At 48.1% G+C, this 20,091-nt stretch overlaps 1 protein-coding gene across 1 annotated transcript in view; it reads left to right on the top strand.

Moving 5' to 3' along the window:
* The first annotated feature begins 5,528 nt into the window (after positions 1-5,528).
* The window catches only part of pde4a (phosphodiesterase 4A, cAMP-specific), a 94,006-nt gene continuing 79,443 nt past the window's right edge, over positions 5,529-20,091 (top strand). The window contains 1 exon segment of the mRNA XM_072676534.1: positions 5,529-6,930. Within this exon segment, the coding sequence (XP_072532635.1) occupies positions 6,638-6,930 (293 nt within the window). The 5' untranslated portion in view covers positions 5,529-6,637.

Raw genomic sequence — 20,091 nt, forward strand, 5'->3', positions numbered from 1 at the left:
TAAGACCAAAACATAATGAATAAGAAACCAAGACTCACAGGAGTGACCCTTCCTCCTCTGACCTTAACTATCCCTAAATGACTGATAAATGGTATAAAGTCCCAATAACACCACATAGGTCCACTGTTATATACTGATATGTCTAGTAGCAGTGATAATAATAATAATAATAATAATAATAATAATAATAATAATAATATTTATTATTCTTAATAGTAAATACTATATCTATAATAGTATACTTAATAGTAGGTAATACCGTATAAAGAACATCTGCCAGATTCACATTATGGAGAAAAGTGAAGATAGGAGGATTCTGCGTGACAGTGATGATATGTATATCTTATTATGGTCCTGTTTAGATGTGTATGATGACAGAGAGATAGATTGGTTGGGGGGTTGATTAAGTCTCTTCTACAGGAGGACAACTTCAGAGTCCAAGAGGCTCTTGACATTTCTGTGAAGCCGAGCGTGTGAGTGTAGAATTAGTGGCGGCGTTTGTTTGGACTGCTGATTGATATTATCTTCAGAAGAAGGTTTGAGCTTCAGTGAAAGCTCTGTGGTCCGGTCTGCAGTACAGCACTGAGGTCTGGTTCAGCCAGGATCAGCCGTATACGCCAGCCGCCTGCTTCTGCGACACTCCTCAGTTCACACCGGGTGTGTGTGTGTTTAAACGTGTGTGTGTGTGTTTAAACGTGTGTGTGTGTGTTTAAGTGTGTGTGTGTTTAAATGTGTGTGTGTGTGTGTGTGTGTGTGTGTTTAAACGTGTGTGTGTGTTTAAATGTGTGTGTGTGTGTGTGTGTGTGTGTGTGTGTTTAAACGTGTGTGTGTGTGTGTGTGTGTGTTTAGACGTGTGTGTGTGTATGTGTGTGTGTGTTTAAATGTGTGTGTGTGTGTGTGTGGATCAGAATGGACGGAGGCATGTCTGCACTCATCATCAGATCCACACTACGGTCTCGTCCACTTGGCAGCAGGATGTCCAGCAGAAGCCTAAAGCTGCTTCAGAGGGTTCACAGAAGAACCATACAGAACCCTGTGTGTGATCTAGATATGTGGGTTGAAGGAACCTTTTGAAGTTCTAAAACACTTTCACTTGATGTAAAGGTTCTTCACACTCACACCTTTCAGTGTGGGCAGTGGTGGCTCAGCGGTTAGAGCGCCGGGATATTGATAACAGGATTGTGGGTTCGATTCCCGGGCTGGTAAGGCCCTTTACCCTCTCTGCTCCCCGGGCGCTGGAGTTGGCTGCCCACTGCTCTGTGTGTGTGTGTGTGTGTGTGTGTTCACTACCAGATGGGTTAAATGCGGAGGACACATTTCGCTGTACACTGACAAATACGTGCACCTTTAAATACCTTTACCTTTCCTCTCCTTCCTCTCCTTCCTGTAGCTGCTGCCCAGGTCATCAGATTCAGACCCCTGACTCTGGTCTACAAAGCCAAGACTGGACCAGCCAGCCCCTCCGTACTTGATGGCGATGGTCAAAAGCCGATCTGCACCAAGAGCCCTTCCAGCTTCAAGTACGGCTCGGCTTGACCCGCCATCCTTTAAGATCCACGGAAGACGAGCGTCCAGACTTTTTACTGTCCTGCACCGAAGTGGTGGAACGAGCTTCCCCTCGAGTCCAACACTCGCTGTCCTCAAACCCAGACTGAAGACCCTCCTCTGAGAGGAGAAAGGCTTCGCACCTCCACAATCCAATCAGTGTCCAGCACAGGGGCCTGTAAGCTGCTGATGTGCAGGAGAGCTGAAGGTGGTTACATCTCAGTGCTGAAAGTTCAGCTGGGAGCTCGTCACGCTCATCAGTGACACGTAAACACTCAGTAGTGAACTGAGGGGAGTGCGGGGGGCTTCAGCTCCCCCCATTAACCCTTTACTGAATCTGAACCAGAGAGATGCCCTCCACCCCAATCAGAGGAGAGCAGAGAGCTGAGGATGGACACTCCTTTATAAAAAGTCTGAAGCTCTGAACGATGGCAGCTCTGCTCCCGGTCAGCACTGAGCGTCTGTGTGTGTGTGTGTGTGTGTGTGTGTGTGCAGACATCATTCAAAACCAACTGTTCCTCACTGGAGGGTCTTAAGCACATACCACCACACTCAGACCATGAGAGAGAGAGAGAGAGAGAGAGAGAGAGCGAGAGAGAGAGAGAGAGACTAAGGCTAGAGATATACTTGCTGTTTGGTCAAGCGTTAGCGTAGACCACCATCTGCATCGTGAGCATAACTCATACTAGCTCATGTGCTAAGTGTGTTACTGGAGGCTTCCACTAGGGGGCAGACCAGAAAACACTGACCATAAAGAGCTTTGGATTTACATGATAGAAACGTGGCGACTCTGGAGGAGATGAGCCTTTGGATAACTCTATGATCACGGCAGAAATCAGCGTAGATGGTTTGTAAGGCTGCTAAATGGCCGTGGCCAGAAGCCTTTCTTCAGCCCTGTCCAGCATGTGGAAGCTGCTCAGTGTTGCCCCTACCCTTTCTGTAAGTACTGCACCTTGCAAACGCACAATGCTCATTTCTGAGGACGTGTACAATCAACGCACCTAACAGACATAATAATACCTCACTAAAACAACCTGCTCATGCTGGTTAAGCTGGTTGCACAGTTTAGCTCTTTACCAGTATTAGAGTTTGATGGTCTTCAAGCATGATCAACCTGACCAAGTATGACCAGCATCACCAAACTGGACGACGACCAGCATCACCAGCATCACCAAACTGGACGACCAGCATCACCAGCATCACCAAACTGGACGACCAGCATCACCAGCATCACCAAACTGGATGACCAGCATCACCAAACTGGACGACCAGCATCACCAGCATCACCAAACTGGACGACGACCAGCATCACCAGCATCACCAAACTGGACGACGACCAGCATCACCAGCATCACCAAACTGGACGACGACCAGCATCACCAGCATCACCAAACTGGACGACCAGCATCACCAGCATCACCAAACTGGACGACCTGCATCACCAGCATCACCAGCATCACCAAACTGGACGACCTGCATCACCAGCATCACCAGCATCACCAAACTGGACGACCAGCATCACCAGCATCACCAAACTGGATGACCAGCATCACCAAACTGGACGACCAGCATCACCAGCATCACCAGCATCACCAAACTGGACGACCTGCATCACCAGCATCACCAGCATCACCAAACTGGACGACCAGCATCACCAGCATCACCAAACTGGATGACCAGCATCACCAAACTGGACGACCAGCATCACCAGCATCACCAAACTGGACGACGACCAGCATCACCAGCATCACCAAACTGGACGACCAGCATCACCAGCATCACCAAACTGGACGACCAGCATCACCAGCATCACCAAACTGGACGACCTGCATCACCAGCATCACCAGCATCACCAAACTGGACGACCTGCATCACCAGCATCACCAGCATCACCAAACTGGACGACCAGCATCACCAGCATCACCAAACTGGATGACCAGCATCACCAAACTGGACGACCAGCATCACCAGCATCACCAAACTGGACGACCAGCATCACCAGCATCACCAAACTGGATGACCAGCATCACCAGCATCACCAAACTGGATGACCAGCATCACCAAACTGGATGACCAGCATCACCAGCATCACCAAACTGGATGACTAGCATGACCAAACTGGACGACCAGCATCACCAGCATCACCAAACTGGATGACTAGCATGGCCAGCGTGACCATGACCAGCAGAAGTGTGGACGAACAGCAGGGTTAACCATACAGCATGATGCAGAATCCTCCACTGGGGGCCCCAGAATGTTTGGACAGAGGGCTCTTGTACAGGAGCCTCCATAAAGACCCTCACACACACCCCCAGGACCTGAGAGACGGGCTCTCCACTTCCAGCCCTCACACACCTCTACCTGCAGCAACACCTGTACACCTCCTGCACACCTCCTATACACCCCCTGTACACCCTCTGTACACCTCCTATACACCTCCTATACACCCCCTGTACACCCCCTGTACACCCCTGTACACCTCTTATAGACCCCCTGTACACCTCCTATACACCCCCTGTACACCTCCTATACACCTCCTATACACCCCCTGTACACCTCCTATACACCTCCCATACACCCCCTGTACACCCCTGTACACCTCCTATACACCACCTATACACCTCCTATAGACCTCCTATACACCCCCTGTACACCTCCTATACACCCCCTGTACACCTCCTATACACCCCTGTACACCCCCTGTACACCTCCTATAGACCCCCTGTACACCTCCTTTACACCCCTGTACACCTCCTATACACCCCCTATACACCCCCTGTACACCTACTATACACCCCCTGTATACCTCCTATACACCCCCTGTACACACCCAGTACACCTCCTATACACCCCCTGGACACCTCCTATACACCTCCTATACACCCCTGTACACCTCCTATAGACCCCCTGTACACCCCTGTACACCTCCTATACACCCCCTATACACCTCCTATAGACCCCCTGTACACATCCTATACACCCCCTGTACACCTCCTATACACCTATACACCCCCTGTACACTTCCTATACACCTCCTATACACCCCCTGTACACCTCCTATACACTCCCTATACACCCCCTGTACACCCCTGTACACCTCCTATACACCTCCTATAGACCCCCTGTACACCTCCTATACACCCCCTGTACACCTCCTATACACCTCCTATACACCCCTGTACACCTCCTATACACCCCCTGTACACCTCCTATAGACCCCCTGTACACCTCCTGTACACCTCCTATACACCCCCTATACACCTCCTATAGACCCCCTGTACACCTCCTATACACCCCCTGTACACCTCCTATACACCTCCTATAGACCCCCTGTACACCCCTGTACACCTCCTATAGACCCCCTGTACACATCCTATACACCCCCTGTACACCTCCTTTACACCCCCTATACACCCCCTGTACACCCCTGTACACCTCCTATACACCTCCTATAGACCCCCTGTACACCTCCTATACACCCCCTGTACACCTCCTATACACCTCCTATACACCCCTGTACACCTCCTATACACCCCCTGTACACCTCCTATAGACCCCCTGTACACCTCCTGTACACCTCCTATACACCCCCTATACACCTCCTATAGACCCCCTGTACACCTCCTATACACCCCCTGTACACCTCCTATACACCTCCTATAGACCCCCTGTACACCCCTGTACACCTCCTATAGACCCCCTGTACACATCCTATACACCCCCTGTACACCTCCTTTACACCCCCTATACACCCCTGTACACCTCCTATACACCTCCTATACACCTCCTATACACCCCTATACACCTCCTATACACCCCCTGTACACCTCCTATACAACCTTCAGAGGAGCTCCCATCACTACAGTCAACACCAGAGAGAGAGAGAGAGAGAGAGAGAGAGAGGGAGGGAGAGACTAATCGTGCAAGAGCGAGTGAGTGAGCGCGCTATAGAGAGAGAGAGAGAGAGAGAGGCGGAGAGAGCGAGAGATAGGGAGCGAGTAAGCGCGCGCTCTCGAGAGTGAGTAAAGCAGAGAGAGAGAGAGAGAGAGAGTAACTGTCCTCCTCCACTGCTGTAATCCAGCATCTGTCTGAGTGGAGAGAGGAGGAGTAAAGGAGAGGAGGAGGAGGAAGAGGAAGAGGAGGATGTCAGCGGGAGGAAGGAGATCAGTACCGAGGAGCGCGAGCGCGGCGAGCTGGGCGCACGAGCGTTTCGCGGAGGGAGATGCTCTGTAGCTGCGCGCGCAGGACGCGAGAACCGACACGGACGGCGAGGAGAGGCGCGAGACGCAGCGGATCCGGGGCTCTCATCATCCCACGCGCGATGTTCTTGTGCGCGCGGAAGGCGAGCCGCGTCGCTCCTGAAACGCAGCCGGAGGTGGACGCGGAGCGGGCGGGCGGCGCGCGCGACTTTTAGGGCGCCGTGCAGCTGTTTCCAGATGCGCCGGACACTTTCCCTGGACGCGGCGGCGAGCAGCAATAATATCAATAGTACCAATAATATTAATAATCAATATAGCTAATAACACCCCAGCTCAGCCGCGTGCCACACTGCAATAAGGGGGTTTGGGTTGTTTATTTGTTTATTTGTTTGTTTGTTTGTTTGTTTGTTTGCTCATTTGTACCAAATTGAAAAAGCAATACATGGTTCTTTGCACCATGAGCGACCAGGGGGCCACGTTCTGAGCGAGGAGGAGGAGCGCAGGAGCACGAGGGGTGATGAAGGTTGCGAGGTACGGACTCCCAGGCGTTTCGGACTCCGGGTGGGCAACTTTGGGGGGAGTTCATGACCCCCGGCATGTGGAGGGGACTGCACACACTGTGATACGCCTCGTCTCCCCGACTACCTGACTGTGTGTTCACCTAACAGCCCAGCTGGAGGAACGAACGACGCCCACCCAGAACCTTTGGACTCCCGCGTTCCCTCGTGTACCCGCCCCGGTGCCGGTCATGGAGCAAGGCCGCTCACAGACAGCAGCAGAGCTGAGGGTTTCCTCCCTCAGCACGCGGCCGTAGACCGAGCCCGTCCGCTCCGCTCCGCACCCGGGAAGCTTCTTTCACTCCCTCTTTAGTTTTTCTGAGTTTTTGACGCACAATGGAGGCTCCACCCTGCTCCAAGAAGAGCCTGTCCCTGTCGCTGCCCGTGCCCCGCGAGGGCCAGGCCACCCTCAAGCCGCCACAGCACCTCTGGAGGCAGCCGCGCACACCCATCCGCATCAAACACCGAGGCTACTCGGACACCGACCGCCACCCGCACCGGCCTATGGAGCGCGCCGACGCCGTGGACACGAGCGACAGGCCCGGCCTGAAGAAGTCCCGCATGTCGTGGCCCTCGTCCTTCCACGGGACGAGCAGCGCGGGCATCAGCAACTGTTCTGGAGGCAAGCGGTAAGACCCTCCTGTTCTTCGGTTCTTTATCTGACGTTCCGTCATGTTCCACAGGTTCCACAGGTAGGAGAATGTAGAGTTAGGAGTCTTGCCCAAGGACTCTAACGGTGTAGAGTGGTGGGAGCTACCATGGAGAGGGTGGTGTTATCCACTATGCTACACCAATCGCTCATTTGTGCTAGCACTGAAAACGGATGTCCAGAGATGGGGCCTAAATCCCTCCACTGTCAGGCAGGCAGGCTTGGAGCAGTGGTTCTCGGCCCATTCGAAGGCTCCCCCCTCCCGCCAGCAGGCTGCTTATTCAGTTAGAAAGTACTGCGGATGATCTGAGACCTGTTTGATTCGCGGAACTCGGGGTGTCCCACAGGGTTCTATTTTAGGACCCGTTAAGCTGATGGTAATTATGACAGTAATGCAGTAATTAGAGTGAAGAGCTGATGTGTGGGCTTACATACGGATTTGAAATATGATATTTATCATAACGATATCTCCTATTTAAAACTGTTAGGTAATGTCTGTTTACAAATACTGTTTATTTCATAAACAAAAACAATTGCAGCCAGCAGTACCACTGCAGTCCACTAGGGGGAAAGCCATTGGCCTAGAAAGATGGCCATCTTTCTCTACTCCATCTTTCTCACTCTACTCCATCTTTCTCACTCTACTCCATCTTTCTCACTCTGCTCCATCTTTCTCACTCTACTCCATCTTTCTCACTCTACTCCATCTTTCTCACTCTACTCCATCTTTCTCACTCTTCTCCATCTTTCTGTACTCCAGTTGACTCTGGTAGGTAATGCAGGCCACAGTGTGGGCCAGTCGTGGTCGGGTGGAGGTCTGAGGTTAGGGTGAAGCGTCTGATTAGGAGTAGAGTTCGGGACGCGGGTCACGCTGCACCGTACAGATTCTGCTACCTGGTGCCCGTGCTGGGAGCTGCAGGTGGAGGTGGAGCAGCGTTACCTGCGGGTTAGAACACTGGGGAGAGAACAGCCCGTCTGTCCCCTAAAGCCGTCTCCCGGGAAACTACACTGCTAAACCATCACTGGTAGACTCTCCAACCAGACTGTAAAACCTCTGATGATGATGATGATGATGATGAAAATCTGAAGTGCGTTCTGAAGTTCTGCAGCTGCAGAAACCCTGTATCTCCGTTTACACTGTTTTCCTCTTTTCACCATAATGTGAATCTGCAGTGGTTCTTTATACTGTATCAGAATTTAGACACAGAAACACTCCGACACTCCGACACTGACTAAAGAATAAAGTCTTTTACACTGACGTCCACTAAAAATAAATAAATAAATAATAAAACACTGCTGTTCTGGAGATACAAGATTTTTGTGTGACACCAGTAATTTATTATAATTAGTTTACTTAAATGATTACAGCCTTATTTTAGTAAAGACATACAGTACAATGTTTTTATATATATATATATATATATATATACACACACTAGTTTCTAATATAGGACGTATATTGTATATGCCCTGTGTGTCTGCCATATAGCAACACACACAAACATGCCTGACAATAACAAATATACAAAAATAGAAATAGAAATTAAATGTTGTATAATTGATATTTACTTACTTCATCTTTACTGTATATCCAATATGTACATATGTATTTACCTACCAATCAAAAATGCACATTTGATCCATATAGTATGCATGTGTATGTATATGTATATATTGTATAAATACGAGTATCATATATTGACACGTTTGCATAATATATGCATACTTCAGTATGTGTGTACATATCTATTAAAACATGTGCTCAATCCTTTATAATATACAGCATGTGCAGAGACAGCCCTATAGCAGACCTTTCTATGGGTGGGTAGAGTCTTGCTGTGGTGTGATTGAAGATGCCACCCACCAAAGGAACCTGAGCTAGGTGTGACCTGTCCACCTGATCCCAGTGTGCTGAGCTAGTAGAGATAAGAGTCACAGCGAGAGGCTGACAGAGATACAGTGGTGGCAAAGGTCTGAGGAGGAGCGTGATAAAGCTTTATAACCCAGCGGTTATGAACAGGCCCTGAGTTTACAAGGTCACACACTGAGAGATTAAGGGTGAGGAAACTGAGGGCTGAGAGATGAGGGGTGGGATTGGGGGGGTGGTCACAGGTTGTGAGTTTTTTCTGTCTCTAGTCGGCTTTCTCTAGAACAACCTTCTGCCTTTCCCACTGATTACTTTATGAGTACACTCACAGTACCCTATAGATCCACAACACGGTGTAGATGTACAATTACTGAGTGCAGCCATCTGTCGTCATGCACAATTTGTCAGCCACCCTGTGCCTCATTCATCACTGAGGGAGCCATTCATCACTGACCACAAGAACACTGCTGGCCATATAGCCTATTATTTGAGTGGTTGACAATTTTTGACACAGTGGTGATGTAGCTCGCGTCGCGCTGGGATGAGTGTAATCAGGCACAGCAGGTTTGCCGGTTTCTGAGAGGGAGAAGGTCTGCAGAATAGCGCGACACCAGATGACTGACTCTGAATCTCTACCTGTACACCAGCAGGGCAGACCTAAAAGAGATGTGCAAACTCTACCCCTCTACCCCTCTACACCTCTACACCTCTACACCTCTACACCTCTACCCCTCTACACCTCTACCCCTCTACCCCTCTACACGTCTACACCTCTACCCCTCTACACCTCTACCCCTCTACCCCTCTACACCTCTACCCCTCTACACCTCTACACCTCTACACCTCTACACCTCTACACGTCTACCCCTCTACCCCTCTACAACTCTACACCTCTACACCTCTACCCCTCTACCCCTCTACACCTCTACCCCTCTACCCCTCTACACCTCTACCCCTCTACACCTCTACCCCTCTACCCCTCTACCCCTCTACAACTCTACCCCTCTACACCTCTACACCTCTACCCCTCTACCCCTCTACAACTCTACCCCTCTACCCCTCTACACCTCTACCCCTCTACACCTCTACACCTCTACCCCTCTACACCTCTACCCCTCTACACCTCTACACCTCTACACCTCTACCCCTCTACACCTCTACACCTCTACCCCTCTACACCTCTACCCCTCTACACCTCTACACCTCTACCCCTCTACCCCTCTACACCTCTACCCCTCTACACCTCTACACCTCTACCCCTCTACACCTCTACACCTCTACACCTCTACCCCTCTACACCTCTACACCTCTACATCTCTACCCCTCTACACCTCTACACCTCTACATCTCTACCCCTCTACCCCTCTACACCTCTACACCTCTACACCTCGCACAGAGCCTGGGTAGAGTTTCCATTTTAGCTGGATAGGTCAAGCCTATGTCACACCCAGGGTCCTCTATTAGAACAGTCCTCTAGAGTCTGGAGTAGATCTGCAGATGCTGAAATCATTATAAGCAGTCAGACAGAGCCGATTCTCAGTGGTGTTTGGGTTAGAGCTGGAATCCCATCGTTATTAGAGGTTAAGGTTAACTGTCACACAAAAACCTGGAGCCTCCAGAACAGCAGCAGCTTTACATGAGTTCTGATCTTTTTACAGCATAAAGAGCAGCTGCCAGATCAACAGTGAACGCGGAGATCATCCACAGTGATGATATTCAACACTAAATGATAAGCGGCATCCTCAGAACATCTACTGTAGACCGTTCACATGAATCAGGCGGCTCATAGCTGGTCCACTACAGGGTTGTACTGATGTAGAAAATGTGTAAGACCCTGGACATTCGGACAGATCCAACCAAATATTTTTGTCCTTAGTCATCCTGTGGTCATCACAGCCTCCACGCTACAAGAGTCGCCCTGATAGAAATGAAACCCCACACACTGCTCTGTGAAGAAATACGGCTTTGGATCAAAACTAACTGGAACATGGAAGCGAGGCACAGATGAGCTACTGAGCTAGTTCTATATTTTTCTATTAGTTATATACATTTTATTGAGTATTGTAAAAGTGAAAGATAATATCCACTGTCATATCAGAATATTATGACCACGCCTGGCCCATTCCATCAGCTCCACTGATCACTGGGTAGATCTATAACTCCAGACTGTGTCCATCTGTTTCTCTCCTTTCACCCTGTTCTTCAGTTCTTCAGTGGTCAGGACCCCACAGAGCAGGTAGTATTTGGGCGGTGGGTCATTCTTGGCACTGCAGTGATCTTGTCATGGTAGTGAGAAACCATGAAGCTCAAAGCTCCTTCAGAAGAACCTCCAGCGGAACCAGAACAGAGCTGGAAAACAGGCCAATTCCAAACCCCCAAACTGTTACATCACAGTCCTGACTCGTTATAATTACACCCCCAGTATTTACATAAACCCCGCCCACTCCAAAAAGCCTTTCAAGGTAAACACAAGGGCTCCTTCAGGAGAGTGTGGAAGCAAGGCTAAAAAGCTAAAAGCTAACACTAGGCTGACTGGTGGAGCTGTGCAGAATGAGAAAGCTCAGTTGCGGGACAGAGGGACTGTGGGCAGCCAGAGGAAGGGCTAAATGGCTAATAGCTCATGCTAGGCTAACAATGCTAGGGTCAGCCTATCTCTTCAGCTAGTTAATCCCACAGCATACCCAGAGGACTCAGAGAGGACAGCAGGAGTATACGGTAAGACGACCGTACTTGTTACAGTGCTCAGGTTGGCTATGCTAGGCCAGGCTATGCAGCGGGCTGTGGGCCAGCACAGTGTTGTTAACCAGCCAATAAAAGCAGACATCATCATTTTTTCTTCTATAAGGAAGGAAAATCAGCAGTTTCATTTTTCGGAGAAATAACAGGGTGGTAAACAGACTCATTAAACTGCATTTGGGAGTGTTTTTCACCCCAGTATTAAAACAGCAGTCTGTTTTAATGAATTCTGCGGTGCTTAAGGAGTCCAGACATCCTGCAGTGTTGGTCAGACATCAGACCAGGTTGGGATGATAGGTTTTCTCAATTATCCTGAGCTGTTGCTCCAGCATAGCTGAGAAAGCCTGCTTTGCAGAACACTCCACCTCATTACAGGGGTTTATAGTCAGTTGGTGATGGTGGAGGTTGCCTCATATGTGAGATTTATGCTATCTTACACTGTTACACTGTCTCTAATGTACTGTACAATATGCCATATGACCTTTATCTCCGGCTGGTTCAGGCTTATGGATTTTGGATTTGCCATAATAATAATAATTCATCCACATTTTAATCTCACATGTTTCTCTTTAATCTCTGTGCTGTCTGCAGAGATCCCAGAGCGGCGTACAAAGACTTACAGTCATGTTAAAAAGTGAGGACCCCATTAAAGCCTTTGTGTTTCTGAACTTATTTAAATATCTGGACGTTTGATCTTCATGTGATCAGCACTGATCAGCACTGAGAGATGGAGGTGATCTAACTAAACTCACACCTGAAGAACTGTCTTTAATCATCATTTATTAAACAGAATTAATAGAAATATCATTTTCCCGTGAGGAGAAAGTTCACCCCCACATTTATCACTCCTTCTAATGTGTAGAATCAGAACCAGGAGCAGAAGATCAGCTGCAGATGATCAGAACATGGTTGGAGAGGATTATTCTGGAGGAGTCTGTCTGATCTAAACCTCAGACGTTTAGTCTGGTCTGCTCTTGATGGTTGAAGTGAGGGGTGAAGAAGATCACCATGCTCAGATCCAGAGAGCTCTCTGAGGCCTTCAGGAAGAAGGGTGGAGATGCAGAGGAGTCTGGGAAGGGCTTTAAACTGATCTCAGAACAGTTAGAGATCAGCTGCTGTTCCACCGTCCACTAAATCATCTACAAGAGGAACAGCTGGCCAACATGACCAGATCAGACCATCCCAGCAAGATCAGCCCAGCAGCAGAAGCTCAGGATGAATAAAGAAGAGTCCAACAGTCCTAAAATCTCCTCACAGGATCTACAGGTAGATCTCAGCTCAGCTGATGTTAAAGTACAGCTTCTACCAGCAGAGAGACACACAGGTCAGATCTTCAGGAGAGGAGAACAGGAGGAGGAGCTCTTACTGTAAATAAAACAATAAAACCTCAGAGCAAGACTGAAGTTCTCCAGACAACACTGGGACCAACACCAGGTCTAGAACAATGTGACCTGAGCTCTGGACAGGTGAATCTTCAGCCTGGCCCTGACATTTCTACAGGTGTGAGTTTAGTTAGATCAACTGCATCTCTCAGTATTGATCATTATTGATCAGTATTGATCACATGAAGATCAAACACACAGGTTTTCAGGAGGTGTCCTCTCTTTTTCAGATGCCTGGCCTGTGCTCTGTACTGTTCACCGTACTGTTTGTGCTGCACACTCGGGCTGCAGTTAGCCAGACATCCTTGTAATTTCCGTGAGCTGCTGCTCTTCTGCATGCGCCACATCTATATGCACTTGTGTGTGTGCTGGTTCTGCCCTTCAGGTTGGTGTGGGTGTTGTGGCCTGCGCTGTACGTTGGAAGGTGCTGTGCGCTGCTTTCTGTACGTGTTAATAGAAAGGGTTGGCGAGCGGTGGGAATTCTTACAGTAATAAAGTGGTGCTGTGAACACCCCGGGGGGACGGGGAGGGGGAGGAGGGCCTTAGGCCCAACTTCCGCCCTGCCAGGTTGTGCCGGGCCACAGACGGCATGCTCGGCAGGCTCCTGGGACAGCGTCCAGCTACGACTGATTTGTATTCCAGGCCCCAGGACACGCTCACAGCCAGTCCAGGCCAGTCCAGGCATTAGTGCAGCCGCAGTGACTCTGCCTGCCCTGCGCCTTCTGTGGGCGGCACAACGCTGGGAGAGAGAAAAGCAAGTGTGTGTGTGGGTCGGTGTGTGTGCGAGCATGAGTGAGTGAGTGAGTGAGTGAGTGTGTGTGTGTGTGTGTGTGTGTGTGAGAGAGAGAGAGAGAGAGAGAGAGAGAGAGAGAGAGAGCGACGCCGCAAGAAGCAGAATGTTATGTCAGTAGCTGCTTTACTCGAGCCGCTGCACTCCCTCCTGTTTTGGTGTGTGTGAGTGTGTTAGGCTGCACAGCGTCTTACACAGTGTGTTTAAGCCTGTAAGTGTGTGTATGTGCCGTATTTGTGTGTGTGTTGCGTACTTTCCCCATCATGTTGTGTGTGTGTGTGTGAGAGAATGTAAGAAGAGGCAGAGATCAGACAGCAGGTCTGTAATATCTAATCTGAAAATGTGACTCAGATAAAGTAGGAATTCTCCAGCAGAGGCGAATCCACCCCTCTCACACCATCAGCAGCTCTCAGCATCCCACAATTCACTACCCTCCTAAATATCGTTCAGAACACACACCGTCATCACGTTAACAGAAGAAGAATCCGAGACCCTGAGAGTGTCTGATCTCTGTATCTCTGGATATCTCTGAGCAGATGCAGTGTGTGAAGTGTTTAGGAGGGTTGGCTGCTCTTCTTCTTTTGGTTGTATTTTAATGCGCCGTGTTTCTGCTGCACACACAGCCAGACCAAAAAGAGGACACTGGGGACACGCCAGGGCCGCCGTGGTTAGGATGTGGTGCTGGGGGGTTTAAAGTAGGCCCCTGTAGGACCGTGACAGTGTGTGTGTGTGTGTGTGTGTGTGTGTGTGTGTGTGATTGGGAGGAGCATGCGGCTACATTAATGAACATTAATACATAAATATTTACTCATTAACCAAATTAATAAACAGCCTTGTTCATGAGAATTAAAAAATAAAAGAAAATAAGTAAAATATTTGTATATCATATAACCATGATAATAATAATAATAATAATAATAATAATGATAACAACAGTAGTAATAATAATAATAATAATAATAATAATAATGATGATGATTATAATAGTAATAATAATGGATACATCGGTAAAATAAAGTCAGTTATCATAAAAATGACGATAAAGTTCAGCCTAATAGTGAGTTTTAATGGTAACTGACTTTATTCAGATACGGTTCAGTCCTGATGTGATGTGTGTGTGTGTGTGTGTGTGTGTGTGTGTGTGTGTGTGTGTGTGTGATTGCTTTGATCATTCATTTTCAGATCTGTTAGAATATTTGGTCCACTTTGTTTTGCTGGGATGGAACCACAGGATGTTTATCTAGGACTAATTTGAGTTTATTAGTGTGTGTTTAGGCATTTTTAGACTGTGGTCGATCTCCATGTGCTGCTCCAGTTAAACTCCCCCCCCCCCCCCCCCCCTCTCTCTCTCTCTCTCTCTCTCTCTCTCTCTGTCTGTCTGTCTGTCTGTCTGTCTCTCTCTCTCTCTCTCTCTCTCTCTCTCTCTCTCTCTCTCTCTCTCTGTCTCTCTCTCTCTCTCTCTCTCTCTCTCTCTCTGAGAGTTCTGAGTGAGTGTAAAGGTTCTTCACACTCTCACAGCTCTCAATAGGGTTCTTCAAGGAGCCAAAGTGGTTCCTTTATGGCATCACTCAAAGAACCCTTTGAAGCACCTGTATATGTAAGTGTATAGAGCAGGTGTGGTGGTGAGAGGGCGGGGCCTAAAGAGGCGTGTTTAAAGCTGTAGAAGTTTTTTCACTGTTGAGAAGTGTCCAGGAAAAACAGGCTCTCGTGCTCCACCGTTGGGGGTCGGGGTGTCTGTTTCACATATGAGTTTTTTATTTTCATCTTTTCCATTCATCAAAGAGACCCCTCACCCCCTCAACCCCATTATTGGGCTCCGACAGGCTCTGTGGAAGCTCTCTCACATGCAGTCCAGCAGCTCTCCACCGTCATCTGCTCCTCCAACCCCGGGGCCACTCTCATATCACTCCAGTGTGGGCGCCGCTGCCTCCCGCACATCTGTTTGCCCGATGCCACATCCACGAGCCACAAAGTCAAGACAACCTTCAGTCCTCCAGACTTTTTAGACCTTAATCTGAAGGCCTGTCCACACCCTTTTGACCCTGAGATTTAGAGGCAACTAAGCCAGAATTGGCCATCCTGGACAAAGCAGCTCACAAACCCGGCCTGCACCATTAAAAACACGCTACATCTGATTCTACTGGAGCCAAAAGCAAATATTAATATTCCACATCAACACGCTGTTACCCCCCTATTATTGTAAACAAACTGCTAGCTAACCAAATCTGAGCGGATCAGGATGTTATAACAGCTCATTAGAAACGCTATGCTCGAATGTATTCTTGAAGTGTATTTATGTGATATACTGAGAATTAGGATATTTGCAGCTTTTATTTTCTATCAGAGGTAACACAGAAACCCCGTTCGAGTGTAGAGAGTGAAATAATAAGCATTGTGGATTTTTTCAGGTGTACTGTGAGTGCTGGCTCGATTCTGGTGTATGGGCTTTAGGGGAGAAGCCAATTTATACCTCTGTGTCAAATCTCCTCCGTAGTGTATAATTGCATACCTGGCAATTACCTGGTCAGTTAAATTAGGCGTACTTGAGCTGTGCAGGACTGAGGCCTCAAAGCAGAGTCTCTCACTCTCTCGAGCTGGGTTCTTCAGTGCTGGTTCTTCCCTGTCACCAGATCTGAATCCAGTAGAACTCCTTTGGCTTGACGGTGCTCCTGAAAGATCTGCAGGAATTGTGTGTTCACGCTGCAATCAGGAGGACCTTGATGAGAAGTGCTCTGCACCAATCAGAGAAGCAATCACCTCCTCCTGGGATTCCGTGACACTGTGTCCTGGATGCAGAACTGCTGAAGCCCTGCGGCGGTCACAGGAGCATATGGTTCCTCCCAGCTGTGTAGGTTACAGAGGGGACGCTCCTCTTTTCCAGTAGAGAAGATGGTGGAGAGACTTTCTCTAATAAGTACAGGAGTAGCTCTTCAGCTGCATGGCAACGTCTAGAGTACGCTTTAGAGCCCCGGAGCATAATAAAGTACAGCACAGCACCTGAGTCGGCTACGGGCCTCGTCCAACAGCGCTACCACAGCGTTAACACGCCAGCTTTGGGTCTTGTCCAAAATCACTACAGCGGTATTAGCATGGCCCGGCTACCCAGCTTGTCCAACACTGCTACCGAGGATTTGGCACGGCCTGCCTACCGGCCTCTTGTAGGAATGCCAGATACCAGGCTAGCTAAACATCGCTCCCACGACATTAGCACCGCCTGGCTGCCAGGCTTGGTTCATGGAAACTAGCATTACCTTTGCAAGGCTTAAAGGTGAAGGGCAGCGTTTCTGTATTAAGAGCCCTGTGTTAATGTTGATAACAGCCCATGGCTATAGCTAAACCTCGCTGAGTATTCCAGCATTATTTGGCATTATTATAAAATGGGCTCCTTGGCGGGGATTGAGACGAGCTCTGAAGGGTCACGTGGCTCTTCTGAAAGTGAGGTCACATTTCTCTGAAATTCTGGAGCTTGGAAATACCATTTGGGAAAGTGGGACCAATCTCTGCCATTCCTCTGCAGTTTCTGTCAGCTGTGTCCGTTTCTCAATCGGTCATTTCTGCCCTCAAGAGCAGAGTGTGGAGTCAGGACCACTGGTAGAACTGATGATGAGATCAATCCCAGCTGTGCCCTGTGCTGCCAGTGGCCTGGAGGGAGGGGGGTTGGGGGGCTGTTTTTTTGTTGAGGGAAAAGTGTGGCCGCTGCCCTCGATAAGTGACATACCAGCCAATCAAGCGGTTAGATGATTATACAGCAGAGTCAAGCACTTCTACTCAGAGCGCATTGAGGCACTTGGCGATGCTGTGTGGGCAGCAGATCGAAACCGTAACAGGCTTCATATGCATTTAGAGCTTGATAGGAGGCACGCTGCACTGTGATTTCGCAGTGACTAAACCATGAGGGGAACGCTGAGGAAAAACCAGTCTCCTATAGCGCTAAACGGACCGCGGCGGTCTCTCCACTTCTCACTGTGGGCTGTGTTTTACTGCTCCGTCTCCTTTCAGCCATGAATTCATTCAGAGTGCAGGGCTGTGTTTCTGTCGTCAGGTTCTCCGTATTTGCTTTCATCCATCAAATCATAATGCTGTGCACTTAGACTCAAATTTCAGCTTTCATGACTTGTTTGCCACATATAAGCATCGTAAGCACGGATACAATGGGAACTTGTCTGAGCCTGCACCCAATCAGCAAACATGCAATAAATCAATCTACACAAAACAGAAGCCGGGTTACAATCAGACACATGCTTTACAACGGCCATCATCACCATTATACACTATAATCTAAAATACACTGTATGGACAAAAGTATTGGGACACCTCTTATAACTGAATTCAGGTGTGTGATTCAGTCCCGCTGCCACAGGTGTCTAAACTCCAGCCTCTAGTCCTGCAGTCTGTCTTTCCTCCACACATCAGTGAAAGAACGGGAGGTTCTGAAGAGCTCACTGAACTCCAGCGTGGTTCTGTATGTAATAGGAGACACCGCTGCACCAACAACAACAAGTCAGCTGGTGAAATCTCCTCCCTCCTAGATCTTCCTCCATCAGCTGTGAGTGGTGTTATTATTGAACAGTGGAAGAGTTTAGGAGGAACAGCTCAGAACAGAACAGAGCAGCTCAGCCACAGAGTGTCTGTCAGACCACGTAAAGTTACAGAGCGGGGTCAGGGCCGAGTGCTGAGCTCAGAGCAGAGTGCAGAAAAGCCTCCAACTGACTCAGTAACTGCAGCAGAGCTCCAGACCTGCTGCTGCTGGTAGAGCTGCAGAGAGGGAGCAGCTCCAGATTAATGCCTGTGGGGTTAGAATGGGGTTTCATTAAAGCTCCTGTAGGTGTCCCAATACTTTTTGTCCATGTAGTGTAGGTTAGATTTGGGACTTCAAATGGTTCTTCAGGAGATAACTTAGAAGAAGCACTTCTGGTTTTATAAAGAATGATGTTCTTGAAGGTTGAAGGTAAATGAAGGTTCTTTAGACTTTAGGTTCTTTATACTCCCACATTTCTGTTACAAACTGTGGGCGTACAGTGACTGTGTCTTTCCAGCTTCGTTCTGGATTATGGAACTCTAAACCTTTGTCCATTAAAGGGATTTTTTTTATTTGAGCTGGATAGTTCTGTCTTCTAACATGACCAAACTGACCAAGCTAGTCAACAAACATGACCATCATGACTGGGCTAGTCCATGACCTGTATGACCAGCTTGACCAAAGTGTCAACCAGTATGCTGATAGACCATCTAGTCCATTAAACCCAAATGCATCATTAACCAGCTTAACCAGCTGGTCTACCAGTATAGGGCATGTTTTGATCTGGGTGACCAGCTTTTCAAACACCTTGGCCATCAAAGACAGTTTAGTCTGAAAGCAGCTATTCATCTGGATTTTACCTTCTGGACCAAATCTAGACCATTTAGTCACACAGTTTCTGTTCCTTAAGGTTAAAAGACAGAAAAGACAGGAATCCAGGTTTTGTCAGTGTGGGAGAGGAACAGTCCAGTGGATCACTGGTGCCCTTTTTTCCACACGGCTTCACAGTTTGCTTTAAAGTTCAGCTATCAGTCAATACCTGTCTGAGGCTTAATAAGTGTGACTTCATGTGTTTCAGCATTTCGTCAAAAATCAATGAGCCTCTTTTCAGTTTTTAGAGATGTTTAATTGAAATTGACTCCACATATACTACTACTGCTGATATATACAGTACGTTTATGCATGCTGCTTAAAGTGCTTCACAACATACGATGATGAAACGGCATAACAGAAAAAAGAACTTAAACAAAATTAAAATTCATAAAAATCACATAAAAAGAGGAAAAGTATAATAAACAAAACAGAAAAAAGATAAATATGTTAGAAATAGATAGTTATGACTGATAATTTATCAATACAACAAAGTACGTGTAAAATAAACAATAAACTAGCCATTTCTTTAAAAACATCTGATATGTATCAGTGGGTTCCTCACAAATATGCTCTAGAGCTCTAAAGCTGTCCTGCAACAATACTAACAACCAGTTAATCAATAATACCAATATCAGAGTCGTCTGTATACTTTAGCATGACCCTATTACCCCTCTAAATCTGACACTAATCTGTACAGAGAATAAACTACAGGGATGGAAGCATGTGTCCTTAGTGTGGATGCAGCTGAGGAGCACACTGGGACAGACAGGGTCCGGATGCCGCTCGCTCGTTGTGTCCTATCAGTTTGGACTGTTCCTCAGATCAGACAGGATATATTAGCTAATCTTAGTGTAGCTGGGAAACGTGAGGATCATATACAGCTGAGGAAAGACTGCTGCGTCTGCTCCAGTCAGAACAACAGACTGTGTGAAAATGCAGAGGACAGTAGCAGTGGTGTAAACAGCTGTGTACAG

The sequence above is a fragment of the Salminus brasiliensis genome, chromosome 3 (genome assembly GCF_030463535.1).
Source record: "Salminus brasiliensis chromosome 3, fSalBra1.hap2, whole genome shotgun sequence".
NCBI lineage: Eukaryota > Metazoa > Chordata > Actinopteri > Characiformes > Bryconidae > Salminus > Salminus brasiliensis.